Raw genomic sequence first — 18,139 nt, 5'->3', positions numbered from 1 at the left:
AGGCGACGGTGCAGAGGGACCTCGGGGTCCTTGTGCATGAGTCGCAAAAACCCAACCAGCAGGTGGTCAGGAAGGCTAATGGGATGCTGGCCTTCACAGCGAGGGGGATTGAATATAAAAGTAGGGAGGTCTTGCTGCAGCTGTATAGGACATTGGTAAGGCCGCAGCTGGAGTACTGTGTGCAGTTTTGTCGCCGCACTTACGCAAGGATATTTTGGCCTTGGAGGGAGTGCAGAGGAGGTTTACTAGGCTGATACCAGAGTTGAGGGGGTTGAGCTATGAGGAGAGGCTGAATAAACTAGGCTTGTACTCGTTAGAGTTTAGAAGAATGAGGGGAGATCTCATTGAGACATATAAGATGATGAATGGGATGGATAGGATAGAGGTGGAGAGACTCTTCCCGCTCAGAAAGGACAGTAGGACTAGGGGGCACAGCCTCAAGATAAAGGGGGTGCGGTTTAGAACAGAGTTGAGGAGGAACTTCTTCATTCAAAGGGTGGTGAATCTCTGGAATTCTCTGCCCGTTGAAGTGGTGGAGGCTGCCTCGCTAAATATTTTTAAGACGCGGGTTGATGGATTTTTGATAAGCGAGGGGATTAAGGGTTATGGGGAGAGGGCGGGAATGTGGAACTGAGCCATGACAGATCAGCCATGATCTTATTGAATGGCGGGGCAGGCTCGAAGGGCTGGATGGCCTACTCCTGCTCCTATTTCTTATGTTCTTATGTTCAATGTTTCATGAGAATAATTTCATTCACTAGCATTAAAGGCCAAGTTGCTCGGTATCTTCTCACCATTATACACAAGAACATAAGAACATGGAACAGGAGTAGGCCATCTGGCCCCTTGATTCTGCTCCGCCATTCAGTAAGATCATGGCTGATCTGTTTGTGGACTCAGCTGCACTTACCTACCACTCACCGTAAACCTTAATTCCTTTACTGATCAAAAATTTATCTGTCCTTACCTTAAAAACATTCAATGAGGTAGCCTCAGCTGCTTCACTGGGCAGGGAATTCCACAGATTCACAGCCCTTTGTGTGAAAAAGTTTCTCCTCAACTCAGTCATAAATCTGCTTTGTCTTATTTTGAGGCTATGCCCCTAGTTCTAGTTTCACCCGCCAGTGGAAACAACTTCCCTGCTTCTATCTTATCTATCCCCTTCATAATCTCATATGTGTCTATAAGATCTCCTCTCATTCTTCTGAATTCCAATGAGTATAGCCCCAGTCTACTCAGCCTCTCCTCATAAGCCAACCCTCTCAACTCTGGAATCACCCTAGTGAATCTCCTCTGCACACCCTCCAGTGCCACTTAAGGAGACCAAAACTGTACACAGAACTCCAGGTGTGGCCTCACCAGCACCTTGTACAGTTGCAACATAACCTCACTGTTTTTAAACTCCATCCCTCTAGTAATGAAGGACAACATTCCATTTCCGTTGTCCAACATAAGAAATCAAAGCGCTTTCTCCATAAGCATTGTACCATCTATTAATTTATTTTTACACAATTGGAATGTCGATGAACCACTTTTCCTTAAGAGTTCATTCAATGGATGTAATAAAGTTGCCAAACTTGGGTGAAATTACTGGAGTAATTCACAAACCCCAAAGAAATCTGAACTCAGAGGTTTTCTGAGGGTTTGGCACATTTCTTATTTTTTCCTTTATTCTTTCAAGGGATGTAGGCATCATTTGTAAGACTGGCATTTGTTTGCCCACCCCCAATTATTCTTGAACTGACTGACTTGTTAGGCTATTTCAAAGGGCAGTTAAAAATCAACCATATTGCTGTGGATCTGGAGTCATATGTAGGCCAAACCAGATTATGATTGCAAATTTCCTCTCCCAAATGACACTAGGAACCAAATGGATTTTTACAGTTGATGATGGTTATGGTCATTATCGCTGAGACTAGCTTGATCTTCCAGATTCATTGAATTGAAATTCCACTATTCACAGGGGTGGGATTTGAACCCAAATACTCATAACTATGTGCCTGGCCTCTGCATTACCAGCCCAGTGAATTACCATTACCCAGTAACATTACTATTACTATTCAAGCATTTTACCCCATTCCTTGAACATTACTCGTGGTAGTGTGTATCCCATCTTTGTCTACCTGCTGACACAAATACTCATGAGTGTGCCTTCGCCTGAGATATAGGCGAATGTTGGAATGCCTTATTGAGCCTCTCATCATGGGTCTGCCTGTTTAGAGTGGAAATAAATCTGCCATCTAAATAGCACACTGCTCCCTGAATTTCTTGCAAAATTTTATTCATTCCCCCTGAAAAATTCTGGCGGCTGAACAAGCATCAAATGGCAGCCTATGAAACTGAAATAGACCCATGTGTGTATTAATAGTCAAATATGATTTAAACTCATCATCTATCTCAAGCAGATGGGTGTTTGTCAGGTCTAATTTGAAAAATTAGGTCTCCTGACAACATTGGGAACAGATCCTCCATGTTTAGCAACTTGTTGAGTGGCTACCTTCCAATAGCTGATTTACATTTACCTTATAAACCCCACATATTCTTATTCTACCAGCTGAATTTGGTGCTACCAATATGGGTGAATCCCAATTACTCCATTCTACGTTAGAGATGAGATTCTCAGTCTCAAACCTGTTCAGTTCTTCCTCTGCTTTTTTCTTTAGAACTTAGGGAACTGGACAAGGCTGGAAGTAACCTGGACTTGCATTCCTCAGGACATGTCCATTGGCTTTATATCTTTGGGTAGGTTTGATGCTCTCACTAAACACCTGGGAGTACTTGGTGATCACATCGTCATGAGTTGTGAATTTTTCTTCTACACAAGAAACCTTGGTTCAGTTTAACTCGAGTGCTGTGAATCTGTTTCTTCCTAATATGGTTTTTTTCATCCTTCACCATAATGATGAACATTCTTTCTGGTTGTATCACAGCTTGGTCTGGGCTCCTGCTCTGTCCAAGACAGCAAGAAACTACAAAGGGTTGTGAATGAAGTCCAATCCATTACTCAAACCAGCCTCCCATCCATTGACTACGTCTATACTTCCCATTGCCTAGGAAAAGCAGTCAGCATAATCAAGGACCCCACACACCCCTGACATTTCTCTTCCATCATCTTTCATTGGGAAAAAGATGCAAAAGCCTGAGGACACATACCAACCCACTCAAGAACAGCTTCTTCCCTGCTGCCATCAGACTTTAGAATGGATCTGCCTCGTACTAAGTTTATCTTTCTCTACACCCTATCTATGACTGTAACAGTACATTCTGCACTCTCTCCTTTCCATCCCTATGTATGGCATTCTTCGTCTGTATAGCACGCAAGAAACAATACTTTTCACTGTACATGTGACAATACATGTGACAATAATAAATTAACTCAAATCAAATCAAATCAAAAGATTTTCACATTGTTCTTGGATGTGACTGGAACTGACATACTTCCATTATGGGGATTTTCTCTTCACCATAACTTTATAATTTGTTTCTCCAGCTGATGCTGACTCAACTTTTGTCAGTATAGTAATTTAAGAATCCCACTGACCATTGCATCAGTGTCAATCTCCATCCAGTGCTGCCTGGAATGCAATGCCCTGCAAATTCCCATTGGACATCCTTGGATTGCACGGGTCTCAATCTATCAGCCTGGGTCTGCTCCACAACCAATTGCAGCCACTACTGCTTCCTCCAGCTATTGTTTTCTCCATTTACGTTGTTTTAGCAGGCGTTAGCAAGATGACCCTTCTCCCCACAACAGTAGCACTCTTCATTCACAAATGGACAATTCTGTGCCTGATGCTGCCTAAGCACCTAAAATAAGACTTTGTAGTACCACCACTGCTACTAACTGCCTTTGTTGGTGCCTTTGGTATATTCAGCTGTAGCCTTATTGACATTAGCAGATGAATGGTAGTTGTCAACTCTGACATCTCTCGAGTCACATTCCACCGTGCATGTGCTCTGCTTGGCGAGAAAGTTAAGTTTGGCAATGTCAGCAAATTAGTGCAAATGTGTTCACTTTTAAAACCATTCACAATCTGTCCAGCAGGGCTTTTTCTGGAAATTTTCCAAAACTGTATTGGATGGGCAGCTTTTTCAAAGCAGTGCCACTTACACCTTGTTCCAAACCCATAGCTGTCAGCAATCTCCAATGGCTTGTGATTGTGGTGTTCCTCAAACATACACAAAGTGTCTGACAATGGCATTGGCTTGGCAAGAATGAGCAAAATTCTAAAACATTTTGAGGACCTCTGGTCCTATTTCCATCATGATCTTTCCTCCACTCTTTGATTAACAGCTCGGTTAACAGAATCTTTGAGGATTTTGTTAGCAATGAAAATCTTTTCAAGCTGCTCCAAATGCATGTTGAAAGAATCTCAGTCACAGAAACTTAGAAACATTGAAGATAGGAGCAAAAGGAGGCCATTTGGCCCTTCGAGCCTACTCCGCCATTCATTACGATCATGGCTGATCATCCAACTCAATAACTTAATCCTGCTTTTTCCCCATAACCTTTGATCCCGTTCACCCCAAGTACTATATCTAGCCGCCTCTTTAATTCATTCAATGTTTTGTCATCAACTACTTCCTGTGGTAATGAATTGCCCAGGCTCACCACTCTTTGGGTGAAGAAATGTCACCTCATCTCCATCCAAAATAGTCTATCCTGAATCCTCAGACTGTGACCCCTGGTTCTAGACTTTCCACCATCAAGAACACCCTTCCTGCACCTACCCTGTCTAGTCCTCTTAGAATTTTATAAAATCCCCCCTCATTTGTCTGAACTCCAGCAAAAACAATCCTAACCTAGTCAATCTCCACTCATACATCAGTCCCGTCGTCCCCAGAATCAGCCTGGTAAACCTTCACTGCGCTCTCTCGAGAACAAGAACATTCTTCCTCAGAAAGGGAGACCACAATTACACACAATACTTTAGGTGTGGCCTTACCAAAGCCCTGTATAATTTGCAACAACAGTCATGGCTGTATTGTCCCAGATGTCCGATACTTCCGACTGATGCAGCCATCTTTGAACTCAGTTCATCCATGTGTACTAGCCTTTTTCCTACAATTAGATTTTTAAGCCTATTTCTCAGCAAAGGAAACTTCACAGTTCCTCTGCTGGTTTGTTCGAAGCTTCTCCAACCAAATTTAATTGACTAGGGAATCCATAATCCTATCCTCATCACAAGATTGTGATGTCTTTGCAGGACAATAAGAGACTGCTGTATGTTCATGAAATTTAAGCACTCAACTGAAACAGGTTTATTCTGGTTTGATTATATGCATACATACGCAAATGGCTACAAGAGGGTATCAGCACACTCTGAACTTCAGTGACTGCTGTTATGTAGCCAAATGTGCCAGCCTTTTGCATGTGACAAAATCCCACAGTTAACTAATGGATGAATAGCCAGTTGCTCTGTTTCAAATAATGGATGTAGAGGAAAGAATATTGGCCAAAGCAGTGGCAGGACTGCATGCTCTGCACTACAAAGGATTTTTGGCATCCAGTTGAAGTACAGATCTGGGTAAATAGGGCCCTCACTTTAATATTTTATTTGTAGGATGACACTTTAGGTATTGTATCACTACCTTAGTGCACTGAAATCTTGAAATGGAAGTCTGGCTCATAGCTATCTAATTCAGAGGTGAAAGTGCTGGTCACTGAGGGAAGATGAGTCTTCTTACACAACTGTAATGTTGCACTAACACAGTACTGAGGAAACAATGACTTCAATTTAGATTTTGCAGGGCTGTGCTTGATCGAGTTACAGAGAATAAAAAACAAGGCCTGAAGAATCTTGTTCTCATTTTTTTATATTGTGAAGTTGAACTTCAGTCATGTCATCTGGGGATTGAAGTACAAAAATAAGCATAATTACTTTAACGGGAACAAGAACAATAGGTTTCAAAATATACCTTCGCCTGACAGAAATAAACCAGCATTTGGGAAGCACTTCAAGGTAATTTACTGCTGAATGTGAACATTAGCAGACTGTTAAGATAACTTAATTCACACATTTTCACTAATTATCCCTCGATCCAGTGGAAGGTCACAATTACTACTTTGTTCCACTAGGAGATGGACCACAGAATTGATATGGTTCCCATCTCCTCGATACAGACTTGTGCATCTTTTATGTTGGGTTATTAAGGGAGTAAAACTAAAACACACAAATAAGTTGCTGCTCTGACATTTTGATTTGTATCCCATCTTTTAACATTGACTCCAAGCACCACAAAAAGACTCATTACAAAAGCCTATCTTAATACATCAAACAGTTTAAATGAATTACCTGCTACACAAAGGCCTCTATTCTCAAAGGCTCGCGCGTTGCTATTTTTGCAGCCATCTGCATTTATGTTTCTCATATTTAAATAAAAGGACAAAAAAATAAACAGGAAAGCGTAACCCCGATTCTCGAGCACTTGAATATCTGAGTCCATCCCCTGCCTCATATAATAACTAATTAATATGTAAATCTTGGGTGCTTGATGCGGATGGGCTATTTGCGTCCTGTTCACATCATCACAGAGCTTTTCCCCTGGTATCGAGGAAATAAATGTCACCTAAGAGGTTGAAATGCAAGCAAATTAAAACCAGCAATCGCTGATTGCATCTCTGGGCCACTGAGAGGATGTCACCAGGGCAACTAGTGACTATAAAGGCTTGAGCCTTTCAAACAAGGTACATACCACTTTGATTATACTGGCACTGTCTTAGCACGCATGAAAGAAACTGGTGCCCGTGAATGGACTCATGCCAAGCCAACAACTGAACCTGCTCCCTTCTCCCAGTGAAACCTTAATGGGTCCACTCACCACCATTAGCCATTCCTCTTCCTGGTACAGTGACACAATGATTATCACTACTGCCTCATAGTGCCGGGGAACTGGGTTCAATTCCGGCCTTGGGTCACTGTCTGTGTGAAGTTTGCACTTTCTCCTTACATGGATTTCTTCCAGATGCTCCGGTTTCCTCTCTCACTCCAAAGATATGCGGGTTAGTTTGATTGGCCAAGCTAAGTGGACCCTTAGTGTCGGGGGTTAGCAGAAAAAATATGTGGGGTTATGGGGATGGGGCCAGAGTGGGATTCTTGTTGGTGCAGGCTCAATGCACTGTAGGGATTCTCCAAAGTGGAGCCTGCAGTTTGGAAAACAGAGCTGTCGGAGACACCAGCCTCCAAGAAACCTGAACCAGAAAATAAGAGTCTTCAAATATCTTAGAAGGACCAAAGAGAGAAGCAGAAATATAATACGTGATTAAAACGTAGTCTGAAATATAGTGACTTCCATAAAAGCTCGTCCATTTGTCGATGTCAAATGTAGAAATGTTGCCCAATTGCACTGATGTCAAATGCGTCAAACTGTGATCACACAGGGCACAGAAAATGTACAATCTGTCACTACTTGGAAGTGTGGCTCGAAGTGCAAGAGGATAACACAGATTCTGGGAACTGCACTTGGCGACATTCCAATAATGCAAACACCTCAAGAAGATCAAATTGAAATTTTGGAAAACAAACCCTAAAAAAAATCAATACTTTCGAGTTTTAAAACAACAATTTATTGGATGTCAAATATGGACTATTAGGCACAAAATTGAGGCACATATTTCTTACATCTTATATACAATAAGATATATGAGGACCGTAAATCTCCATGTTAACCATTTCTAGTCAAACTGTTCAGTGAATTTGAATTATAGATGAACTATTGGAAGTGATCGGTAATGTTGTGATCTGGTTATTTTAATACATGAGAACTGGAAGTCTTCACATTGAGGTTGAATTTGAACCTGAATTTCAAATGATATGAAACAAAACTTTCCCTCTGTGAATCTCCGAATGGGATTCTCAACAAAAAAATTTTAAATGCCAAATTCGCATAAAAACTGACAGTAATCCTGCTGTTTTTTTCAAGGGGATCTTCAAAATGAATCTCCCACACTCTGTACATTGAAGAATGCACTAGTTTGAATCTTATTAAAATTCAGGGGACAGGGCCAATTCCCTCTTACAGGCCAGCAGCAAAGCGCTGAGTGGGCCACTGCACATCTGCCGATCTGTCATAATGGAGATTGGCACGTGCACAGTAGCCCACACTACCGGCCTTCCAATTGCTGGGCAGTCCAATTACTGGTCAGCCCTGCAACTCCACATTGCTGCCCCTCTGAACCCCCTGGCTCGCCACAATCTATCCCCCACCCACAGCAGCCTGGATCTCCCGATCCCATCCTCTGCAGCCCGTGCCCACTCCCTCACAGCCCCCATCCCGATGGCCAACTCCGATCCCTCTCTCCGTCACTGATCCAAAGTGTAGAGTGGCAGCGGGTCCCCACCCAGAGGTCCCCATCAGGCCCTGCCGCCTTGGCACTGCCTGATGTCCAGTGGGTAGTGCCAAAGTTCCCCTGGGCATTACCACTTTGCCCCATGAGCAGTACCAGGCTGGCACTCTTGTCTGGCAATGCCCAGATGGCATTTCCCCATAATCCCTGACCTCCTGGGCACCTTCCACGTCCTCTCCACTTTTAGCAAGGTCAGGCCGCCAGTTCCCCATTAGTGGGGAGCTGTTGTAAACCCTGCAGAAGTGAGACACTCCTGGCAAGGGCAGGAAGAGGCTCGTGGGCCCAAAGACCTTAGTCCCAGGCCCACGAATGGTATTGAAATTAGAATTTAAATATTTTAATCAGCTCTGTGCTGATTTCTGGTGCAAAACTGATGGCGCCAGAATCCAGTAGCTGGATACATTGCCAGAGCAGTGCCGTTGGCTGAGAAAATTGACCCCCCTGTGTTCGCTAATGTTTGTCAGGTTCCTAAGATCTAAGTAAAGATCAACATTTTTGGGGGTTAGCAGATTTCTTTCCACGTCACTCAGGGTAGCTTCTGGATCTAAATACAGACAAGCCATAATCTCACTGAGCAATGGAACAGACTCAGGGAGCTGAATGGTCATTCTTGTTACTACTGGGTTCCTGTGGGTGGCACAGTAGTTAGCACTGCTGCCTCACAGCGCCAGGGACCCAGGTTCAATTCCGACATCAGGTGACTTTCTGTGTGGAGTCCACACATCCTCCCGGTGTCTGTGTTGGTTTCCTCTGGGAGCTTCAGTTTGCTCCCACAGTCCAAAAGACATGCTGGTTAGCTGCATTGGTCATGTTAAATTCTCCCTCAGTGTACTCAAACAGGCGCCGAGTGTGGTGACTAGGGGATTTTCACAGTAATTTCACTGCAGTGTTAATGTAAGCCGACTTGTGACACTAATAGGCAAACTTAAACTTAAAGAAAGTGCAGCATTGGTAGCAGAAATTGAGATATGTGGGTTTGACATACCATCCTGATTAAAAGAGTTGTTATGGATCCTGGCGCTAACTGCAGGAGAAGGGGTAAAGGTAGGGATCAGCAACATTTATATACTATATACTTGCATTTATATAGTGCCTTCAATGTAGGAAAATATCTTAAGGTGTGTACTCAAAAAAACAATAAAAAGAAGTCAGAGTATCAACACAGCTTTTCATTAAAAATATGCATTATCCGATGTTGGCTAATGTCAGTGGTATCAGGGTTATAGTTTAGTTCACCACTGATTCTTCAGTCTGTCAATGGGAGCCAGCTTCTCTAAAATTAATATGGATTTCTGGTTTGATTTCACAAACCATCCCCAAGAGGTCTTGCAGAACCTTCTCGCTGTTCTGTTCATGGTTGCTTATGAGCCCATTGATTTTTGCTCTGGTTTGCTCATCCACTTTGACTAAAAGGTTACCTTGAGATCCCATGATCTAAGATAAAATAGAGACAAGTTTATTATAAACAGAAGGATGCGTCACTGGGTTTTTCCACTGGAAGCATTTTGGAAACAATTCTTGGAGTCAGGATGTTTACAGTGTATATATTTAAGATTCCTGTTTGTTTTCTCCCTCCAACGTTTTCTCTCCGCCTCCTCATCTATGTGTAATGCTGGGTTAAGGTACCGTGCGTGTTACAGTTCTTCTGTTACCTTCCGCAAGGTGGCCTGCTTGATGGTTGGGGTTGAATAACAATTGGTAACAAATGATTGGGTAAGTGAGACTAACAGAGACAAAACTAATACAAAAAACAGAGAATGCTGGGAAATCTCAGCAGTTCTGACAGCATCTGTGGAGAGAGAACAGACTCAACATTTCGAGTCACGAAAACCCTTCGTCACAGCTGGATGACCCTTTGTTCAGCTCTGACGAAGGGTTATCTTGTCTTGAAATGTTGGTCTATCCTCTCTCCACAGATGCTGTCAGACTTACTGAGATTTTCCTGCATTTTCTGCCCTTGTTTCAGATTCCAGCATCCACTGTATTTTGCCTTTATCTTAGAGGCAAACCTAATCCTGCTCTCAAGCAGTATCTGTACATATGTACTTTGGCATATGTGTAGCTGTGTAAAATGGAAACTCGATCTGCTGTCCCTTCTTATCCATCCAGCAGAGAGTCCTGTTTTGACAGATCTACAACAGCACTGGCTGATATCACCAAAGTATCGATGCTAGGCTCTTACTGCTCAGCCAGGCCTCGATTGTGCCGCAATGCACATGGTGCTGTTAACAAATGGTCACTTAGGTATGTATCTTTTCTAAGCCCTTTTTGAAACCTACGTGTCCTGAGTTTGCTTGGGATTTCCTGCTGGATTTTTACTATAACTCCAGCAGGAGCCCAGCAAAATCCATTGGAAACAGCAGGGGACTTGTTTGCACCTGCCATAAACTGCAGCCAGCCCCTTTTGGGCCAGTGACACCATGATGAGCTCTGGGGAATGACATCCTCAATTCTCACTGGCTCAGAAAGGATGGAAGCCTACCCACCAAGTAATTTGTGTCCTAAATGATAGTAAACAGTCCTATCTCTGCGTTAAAAATGTGCCTAAGCTATGGAGAATTCTTTTTTCAAATTAAAACTTTAATTATTGGGTTGGCCCCTTGAGGGAGCAGATTGAACTGTTGTCACCTTCTATTCATCCCCACCACCTAACTCCAATCCCCCACCTTCCAGTGCATGCACACATGCATACACATAGAACACACATGCACATTCACATGCACGTGCATACACACACACATCCCTATGTTAATAATAGCTGTGGTGGATAGCCCAATGGGGTTCGCACTGGGGAGCAGCAGCAAGCACAATCCCAGAGGATCCATCGGGATTGGGCCCTCTGGATTTCCAAGAGCATGGTCTGTCATTTTGGGAATCTTCGCATATTTTGATGTTGTCAAAATGTAAAATCATGATATAAATGGAGTGGGCCCCCAATTTGTGGCCAGCAGTCAGACTCAATAATGTCTTCACTTCTGAAGCCGAGGATAGATCCTCAAATCTGTTATTTGGTCGTGACCATTACGACATGTATTAAACCTCCTTGCTCTTTGCCACAGTTCTTTGACTTAAGAAGGAACTGTGTGCAGGGACTTTACGTTTGTAACCATTGATTCTAACAATGCGGTTCATTCAGCCTAGTTTACAAAGACAGCAGCAATTAAAGCAAATCCATCCGTTTGCATTAATACGCACCGAGTCTTGCTTTTGTCTGAACTCTCTCTCCCTTTGCAGACGATATTGATCTATCTCAGCTTGAGCCTCATCCTTTGCTTGTTTCAGCCGTCTACCTTTCCCTAGAAGCAATGTTCACAAGGAGAAATGCCTGATAAGTGTTTCATACCAATCGTGCCACAAATCTAATAAACAGAACTCACACAAAGAGAATCGATGGATTGCAAAGAATGAAGACATCGAGTGAAGCTGGACTGATTAATAAGGCTCGTGTGAGTTGTGTCGTCTTATCTCCAAAATAATTTCTTTTCAATGATGTATTGATTTTTCTTCATGGATGCTGCTCCCGTCCCATTTTTTTTAATGCAGGATTTTCATTAGGTTTCCAACTACAAAATCTAATTGTGGCAGGTTGCTGCGGTTTACTTTCTAACTCCATATTACTGTTCTGAGCTGCAGTAATCTGCAGCCCGGTGTCTGGTGGTGTAACATTATGTCTTCTTTTATGGTATGCTCAGCACAACAGTTGTGGAGTAATGGTGGCGGCCTGGCAGAAACTACTGAGTGAATCAGGTAAGTGTGTGGCCCATCAAACTGGCAGGGGTTGCCATGGTTTATTCGATAGGTCTTTGTGTCCGAAACCCCAGAACTATCTAAGCTGCGGCTTCACTCCTGTTATTTTTCCAAGCAATGAATTTCTAGCCCTGAGATGGGAGGATTGGGGGTGGAAGCGGAGGGGGAGGAGGCATAGTTGGGGGAGGTGTTGGGGTTTGGTGAGATGCTTTTGTACACTTCCAATTGCCTAAGTCCAGGGTATTGCTGTCAGGTCCTCTGAGAAAGGTCATTCTGTGCTTCCTTGCAACACAAGGAATTTTGTTTTTCTTTCAGGAAGTCATAAAATAAAAAAGATTTTTGAACATGTTTTTATTTGTTCCATGGAGTGAGAAGGCCAATCCGCATTAGCAAGGCCCAATTTCAAACTTCCATCTAACTTTACCATGCAATTCAGGATCCTCACTGGGGGGTGAGTCCAGCAACATTCTGAGAAGGTGTTGCATGTGACAAACTATTACTGTTCAGCAAGCTTTGACTTTAACTGATGTATATTGTGATTTAAATGGCAAAAATAGGAGTAGAAGAGGGCCAAACAAGCCTTCAGGTCTGCTCAGCTATTCAATACAACTGTGTCTGATCTTCTACCTCAATTCTATTTTCCTGAAACATCCTTGTATCCCTTAATCCTCTCAGCATTCAAAAATCAGTCCTGAGTGGATTCAATGACTGATTATCCACAGCTCTCTGGCCTAGGAAATTTCAGAGTGGTGAACCCTTTGAGTGGAGAAATTTATCCTCATCTGAAGTTCTAAATGGCCTACCCTTATCCCGAGTTTATGACCCTCTAGTTCTCGATCACTCAGTTCTATGTTAATGAGAAGATAGTCTTTGATTCAGGATAAATACTTTTGCAGCCTTCATCCCGCAGGAAGGCTGACCTTGGACCCATTCCAATAAAAAAATGTTCTTTACTGACTTTCAAAAATATCTTTAGTGTTGCTGAACACTGTGCATACCATAGAGATAATGGGCACATCACATACTCTTTACTTGCCTGGATGAATGCAGCTCCAACAATGCTCAAACCATCCAGGACAAAGCAGACTGCTTGATTGTACCCCATCCACAAACATATACTCCCTCCATCACTGATGCACAGTGGCAACAGTGTGTACCATCTCCAAGATGCAGGAGGTCACCAAGGCTCCTTGGACAGAACCTTCCAAAGCTTCAACTGCTACCATCTAGAAGGACATGGGTAGCAGATACCTGGAAATACCATCACCTGGAAGCTCCCCTCCAAGCCACTCATCTTCCTGACTTGAAAACATTTCTCTGTTTCTTCAGTGGGTCAAAATAATGGAATTCCCTCTCTAACAGCACTGTAGGTGTACCTACTCCAGATGGACTGCAGCAATTCAAGAAGGCTGCTCACCATCGCCTTCTCAAAGGCAGTTCCAGACAGGAAATAAATGTTTACCCATGAATTAATTTTCAAAAATTCAAATAATGGGATAGACTCCATTCCATGATTTGTAAAAGATCCAGTCCCTGTTTTGTGACAGACAGAGTCAGCAAGCTTTTACAGCCTTGATCTCACACACACTACGTGGGGAAGACTGTTAGCATTTCAGATGGAACAAGAGCTGGAAGTCTAGTCTAGTCCCACTAATTGCCATGCAAACATTGCTTGAGCCATGAGAGAGGATAGAAGGATTTGTGGTAACTTGCTCACCCATAGTAAATATGGTCCAGATCAATCAAAGTGGCCAATTTGGGAATTAATCCCAAATGGCCATGTTCAAGATCAGAATTTAATACTGAACACATGCACTTTGGAAGAGCAGACAGACCTCAGCAAACAATCCAGACTCATAATATGCTTTCTGAGAAACCTTTCTAATTTCCTTGCTAGCAACATGTTATTGTTTTAATCTGAGATGCACAGATTGTTTTAATTGATGTGGCATGTGTATGTTGATATGATTATTTATTTGGATTCTGCACTGTGTAATACAGAGCCCTGAGCGGTTTGAGCTCCCAGGATCAGCCTGCTGAAAGAACAGCAGAGAGGGTGTGAGAAATGGGTGGTGTGAGGAGGAAGTGGGCAGACGTTTGCCAGGGGAATTGAACTGTCCGTGCGTGACCCCTCCATTTTGGTTTCCCCTCACCACAGAGCGCAAAATGTTAAAAGCTGGCACTTCCCAATATTTAGATTTTAAGTGGGAACGGCATTAGTGATCAGAGACCAAGATTTGTTCCACTGTCTGCCTCTCTGCACTGATAAATATTCTTACTTATAGATTTTTAATGCCAGTGACTGTAATTTGCAGTAAGCTTATGATAGTTGCGTCCCAACCTGATACTGTACATTAAGTTGGTATTTAATACGTTGTCAGCATAGCTGCAGCCTCACATGACCCCAAATGCTTCTGTGGTAGAGATGATCACTCGCAACTCTAACTCTCAGGGCAAAATTTTACCAGTACATCTGCCCGAGGTACATACGATCCCGCACAAAGCCGATGGAGAATGCCATTCTCCGAGCCTTGCCCGCTCCCCCCGGATTCGGGGTGGGTGTGCCGGTAGAATTCCGGCGTTAGTCTCGTTGACGTAAGCCAAGCTTGAAGGTAGTAAAATTATATCTGGATTTGGAGGGAGGGGGCGGGTGGGAAGAAGAGGAGGAAATGTTCAACATTTAAAATGTTAAATGAAAAGAATATGTAATAAAACCACAATAACCTTGGGAACATAAAGAAAACGTGACTCGAAAATTTCTGCTGTGCTCCCTCCTGCCCCCACCCCCTGGCGGGCTCATTTGGTGAAGGCAGCAGAGTAATAGAACCATGTAAGACCAGATGGTCCAAGCTTTTACTGCTGAGGTGGCTGATCTCAGCCAAGCTGGCAGTAGGGGTGCTACAGACTGGAGCGCGCCCCGGCCTCGCTCGACATCCAAGTACCCAGCATTTCTCTTTCCAGTTAAGGACAACGATCAGCAGGGAAATTCTGACTGGGGTGAGCTGAGCCAGAAATTCCCTGCTGAGTTCGACCTGACGGGAAAAGGAAACGGGAGTGGAGAACAAGTTCAGCCTCTGTTACTGATTTCCAACCCCCTCTTCACCACCCTCCCCCATCTCCACCCTCACTACCTCCACCCCTACTGACACATAACCTGCCAACGCTCAGTGTCTTGGCTCTGTGAGGTACAGCTGGGCTCTTGGCACCTATAAAGCCCTAACCTCAACAGGAGGCAAAGTCTTGAATAGGGGCACAAAAAATTGTAAAGAAATCTCTATTGCTTTTAGATTAGTGAATAGAATCTTAGAATGCTTACAGTCGAGAAGGAGGCCATTCGGCCCATCAAGTCTATTCTGACCACAATCCATCCACCCCAGCCCAGGCCCTATTCTTGTAATTACATATTTGCGCCGCTATTCTCCTGACACTAAGATCAATTTAGCATGGCCAATCAACCTAAGCTGCACATCTTTGGACCGTAGTATAGTAATAGTATGAATGGTATGACTGGCAGTTTGAATGTGAAAACTGAGGTGCTCCCCTTGTTAATCTGGATAAAAGGCCACACTGCGTTCTCATGCAGGAACGGTTAAATGCACAGAATAGACTTTCAGATGGTGTCAGTGGAGGGGAGTCCCTGAATCGCTTTGGGAACAATACGATGCTGCAAAGGAGGAGTTGGATTTCTCCAGGTGGAGTCACTCAGAAGGGCTGCACCCAACCCCATAATGATCTTGCGAACCGTTAAATAAAGGTGGAGACCTAACATGTAGCCCAGGTGCTCCAGCTAACAAAACACTGAGGCTTGCACTGTTTTCCATGCTGAATATTGATCTAGAAAAGCCCTTGATATTGTTACCCTGAGCTGGCCCGGGTAACCTTTCAAATTAGAACTGTGTGGGACATAACAGTTTAACCGGAGCTCGCTGCAAGCAGAATTTCAGTCGATTCTACATTGAGTTTGTCCAATAACGGCAGTATGAATAAAGAAAATGGAGCTTGTACCTCAATTATTCATTGTCTGCAAAGCCTCCTCTCGCACAGTGCGTTCAGAGTTCAGCAGCATCCGTGACATGGCATGTTCACCTCTCATTTATGATCTTCATTTCACTCCCAAGTGGAGTAGTTGCAACATTGTAAATGGTCTCAGGTGATGGCCAGTACCAAGGCACAAGCCCCATATTTGATGCTAAATAGAGTGAAATAAGTGTGGGCGTCACAGTGGCGTAGTGGCTAGCACTGCCACCTCATAGCGTCAGGGACCCGGTTCAATTCTAGCCTCCACTGTCTTTGCAGAGTCTGCACCTTCTCCCTGCAGGTTTCTTCCAGGTGCTCCAGTTTCCTCTGCAGGTTGGATGGATTGGCCTTGCTGAATTGCCCCTTTATGTCACATGATATGTAGGTTAAGGGGATTAGCAGGGTTACAAGAAAAGGGTGGGCCTGGGCAAGATGCTGTGTTGGAGAGTCGGTACAGACTGGATGGGCTGAATGGCCTCCTTCTGCACAGTGGGGATTGTATGATTTCTTCTATGAAAATACACCATCTGTGCCATCTTTTTTGTTTTTAGTATTATCTATATAAGTCCAATTATTAAAAATCTTTAACATCTTGAATAAATCTTGCTCCAAGGAACCGATCTTTGCACTTTGATTCCATGTTATACTGAAACCATTTTTCACTATGTGAACTGACAATTATTAATCACTTTACTCACTCTTTTTGGCTTCCTCTAACTTTTCTTTGGCTCGTTTCTCTGCTTGTAAAAGCTGATGGATTCCCTGTGAGTGGCTGGTCATGTTCTCCTGTCTGCTGGCTCTCTCCAAAGGTGCTGATCAGAGGCCCCCATCCAAATTTATAGGGATTCCGATGACTGTGACACTTCACTGTTGCTGGGAACAACAAATGCAGATGAGATACGGCTTGGATGATAGCAACCTGCTCCAGTCACTGGCTGCTCTTGGCAGCTACAACCTACTGAAAGCAGATCAGCTCACCAATCCTTACTTATCCCATGTCAAAATAAAACATTAATAATGGGTCTAGCACACGCACGCACACAGACAGACACACACACACAGGTTAATTTATGAAGCATTTACTGTGAAAATATTAAAAAATCCAAATGACAAGTTTCAGGAGCCCAATATTATTCACTTCACATAGCTTAATCATTTTTAAAACTCAAATTTTACCTTTAAATTTGTATTCTATTGGCACGGTGGCACAATGGTTAGCATGACTGTCTTACAGCTCCTTGGACCCAGGTTTGATTTCCAGCTTGGATCACTGTCTGCATTTCCGTGCCCCCCCCCCCCCACCCCGTGTCTGTGTGAGTTTCCTCTGGGAGCTCTGATTTTCTCCCACAGTCCGAAGGGTGTGCTGCTTAGGTGCATTGGCCACGTTAAATTCTCCCTCAGTGTTTCTGAATAGGCACCTGAGTGTGGTGAGTTTTCACAGTAACTTCATTGCTGTGTTAATGTAAGCCTATTTGTGACACTAATAAATAAACTTTAAAAATTCTATCTAGGTTCAATTATTCTTTCCACTCTGGTGATATATCTTAAACCAGGAGACTCTGTGAATGTTAACAATGTTGATTTTTAACATTTTAGTAAATAAATGTGAATGTCTGCATTCTCAAAACAATAAGCATTTATTACCAGGTAGTGGAGTTCTGCATATGGTAGGGTTACACTGGTATTTTGCCATCTCCTGGCTGTTTGAGGGAATGATTCACACTCACAACATACCTTGGGCACTGCCAGATGCTCTTGATACCCTACACGGATTGGTCTCACGCTGGTCCTATAGCTGACCACCCATTAAAACTTTCACCAAGATGTGAATGACAGAACTCAGCATGAAAGAAAGAGGTGGCAAAAGTAAGAAAGAGAGAAAAAGAGAGAGAAAAATAGCAAGAGAACATAAAGCATTTTGCTGCCATTCAAGTATTTTTGAACTGTCAGACTAGAGAATTTTCAAGAGTCTGGGCTGAAGTTTTTGCTTTGGGAGCAGGCAACATAATCTGCCGCTGTTTCTTGTCC

General features: G+C 43.3%; 1 protein-coding gene across 1 annotated transcript; it reads right to left on the bottom strand.

Moving 5' to 3' along the window:
* Window positions 1-9,520: 9,520 nt before the first annotated feature.
* On the bottom strand, window positions 9,521-16,892 carry LOC145347888 (V-type proton ATPase subunit G 3-like). The gene is made up of 3 exons (XM_080195836.1): window positions 16,810-16,892; window positions 11,543-11,643; window positions 9,521-9,781 (listed from the first exon to the last, which is right to left on the bottom strand). The coding sequence occupies exons 1-3, from the start codon at window positions 16,889-16,891 to the stop codon at window positions 9,602-9,604; spliced, it is 363 nt and encodes a 120-aa protein (XP_080051962.1). The 5' UTR covers window position 16,892; the 3' UTR covers window positions 9,521-9,601.
* Window positions 16,893-18,139: the final 1,247 nt, after the last annotated feature.

This window comes from Carcharhinus amblyrhynchos, chromosome 9, assembly GCF_965287045.1.
Source record: "Carcharhinus amblyrhynchos chromosome 9, sCarAmb.v2.hapA, whole genome shotgun sequence".
Lineage (NCBI taxonomy): Eukaryota > Metazoa > Chordata > Chondrichthyes > Carcharhiniformes > Carcharhinidae > Carcharhinus > Carcharhinus amblyrhynchos.
The sequence above is the reverse complement of the archived record's forward strand: the minus strand, read 5'-3'. Positions and strand labels throughout refer to the sequence as shown.

What these genes read in the sequence shown, in the direction of transcription:
- LOC145347888 (XM_080195836.1), bottom strand. Translation starts at nt 16,891, where the DNA reads ATGACCAGCCACTCACAGGGAATCCATCAGCTTTTACAAGCAGAGAAA. An exon ending in GTTAGAGGAAGCCAAAAAGA is followed by an intron (nt 11,644 to 16,809) that starts GTGAGTAAAGTG and finishes CATTGCTTCTAG; the next exon opens with GGAAAGGTAGACGGCTGAAA. An exon ending in TCAGACAAAAGCAAGACTCG is followed by an intron (nt 9,782 to 11,542) that starts GTGCGTATTAAT and finishes ATTTTATCTTAG; the next exon opens with ATCATGGGATCTCAAGGTAA.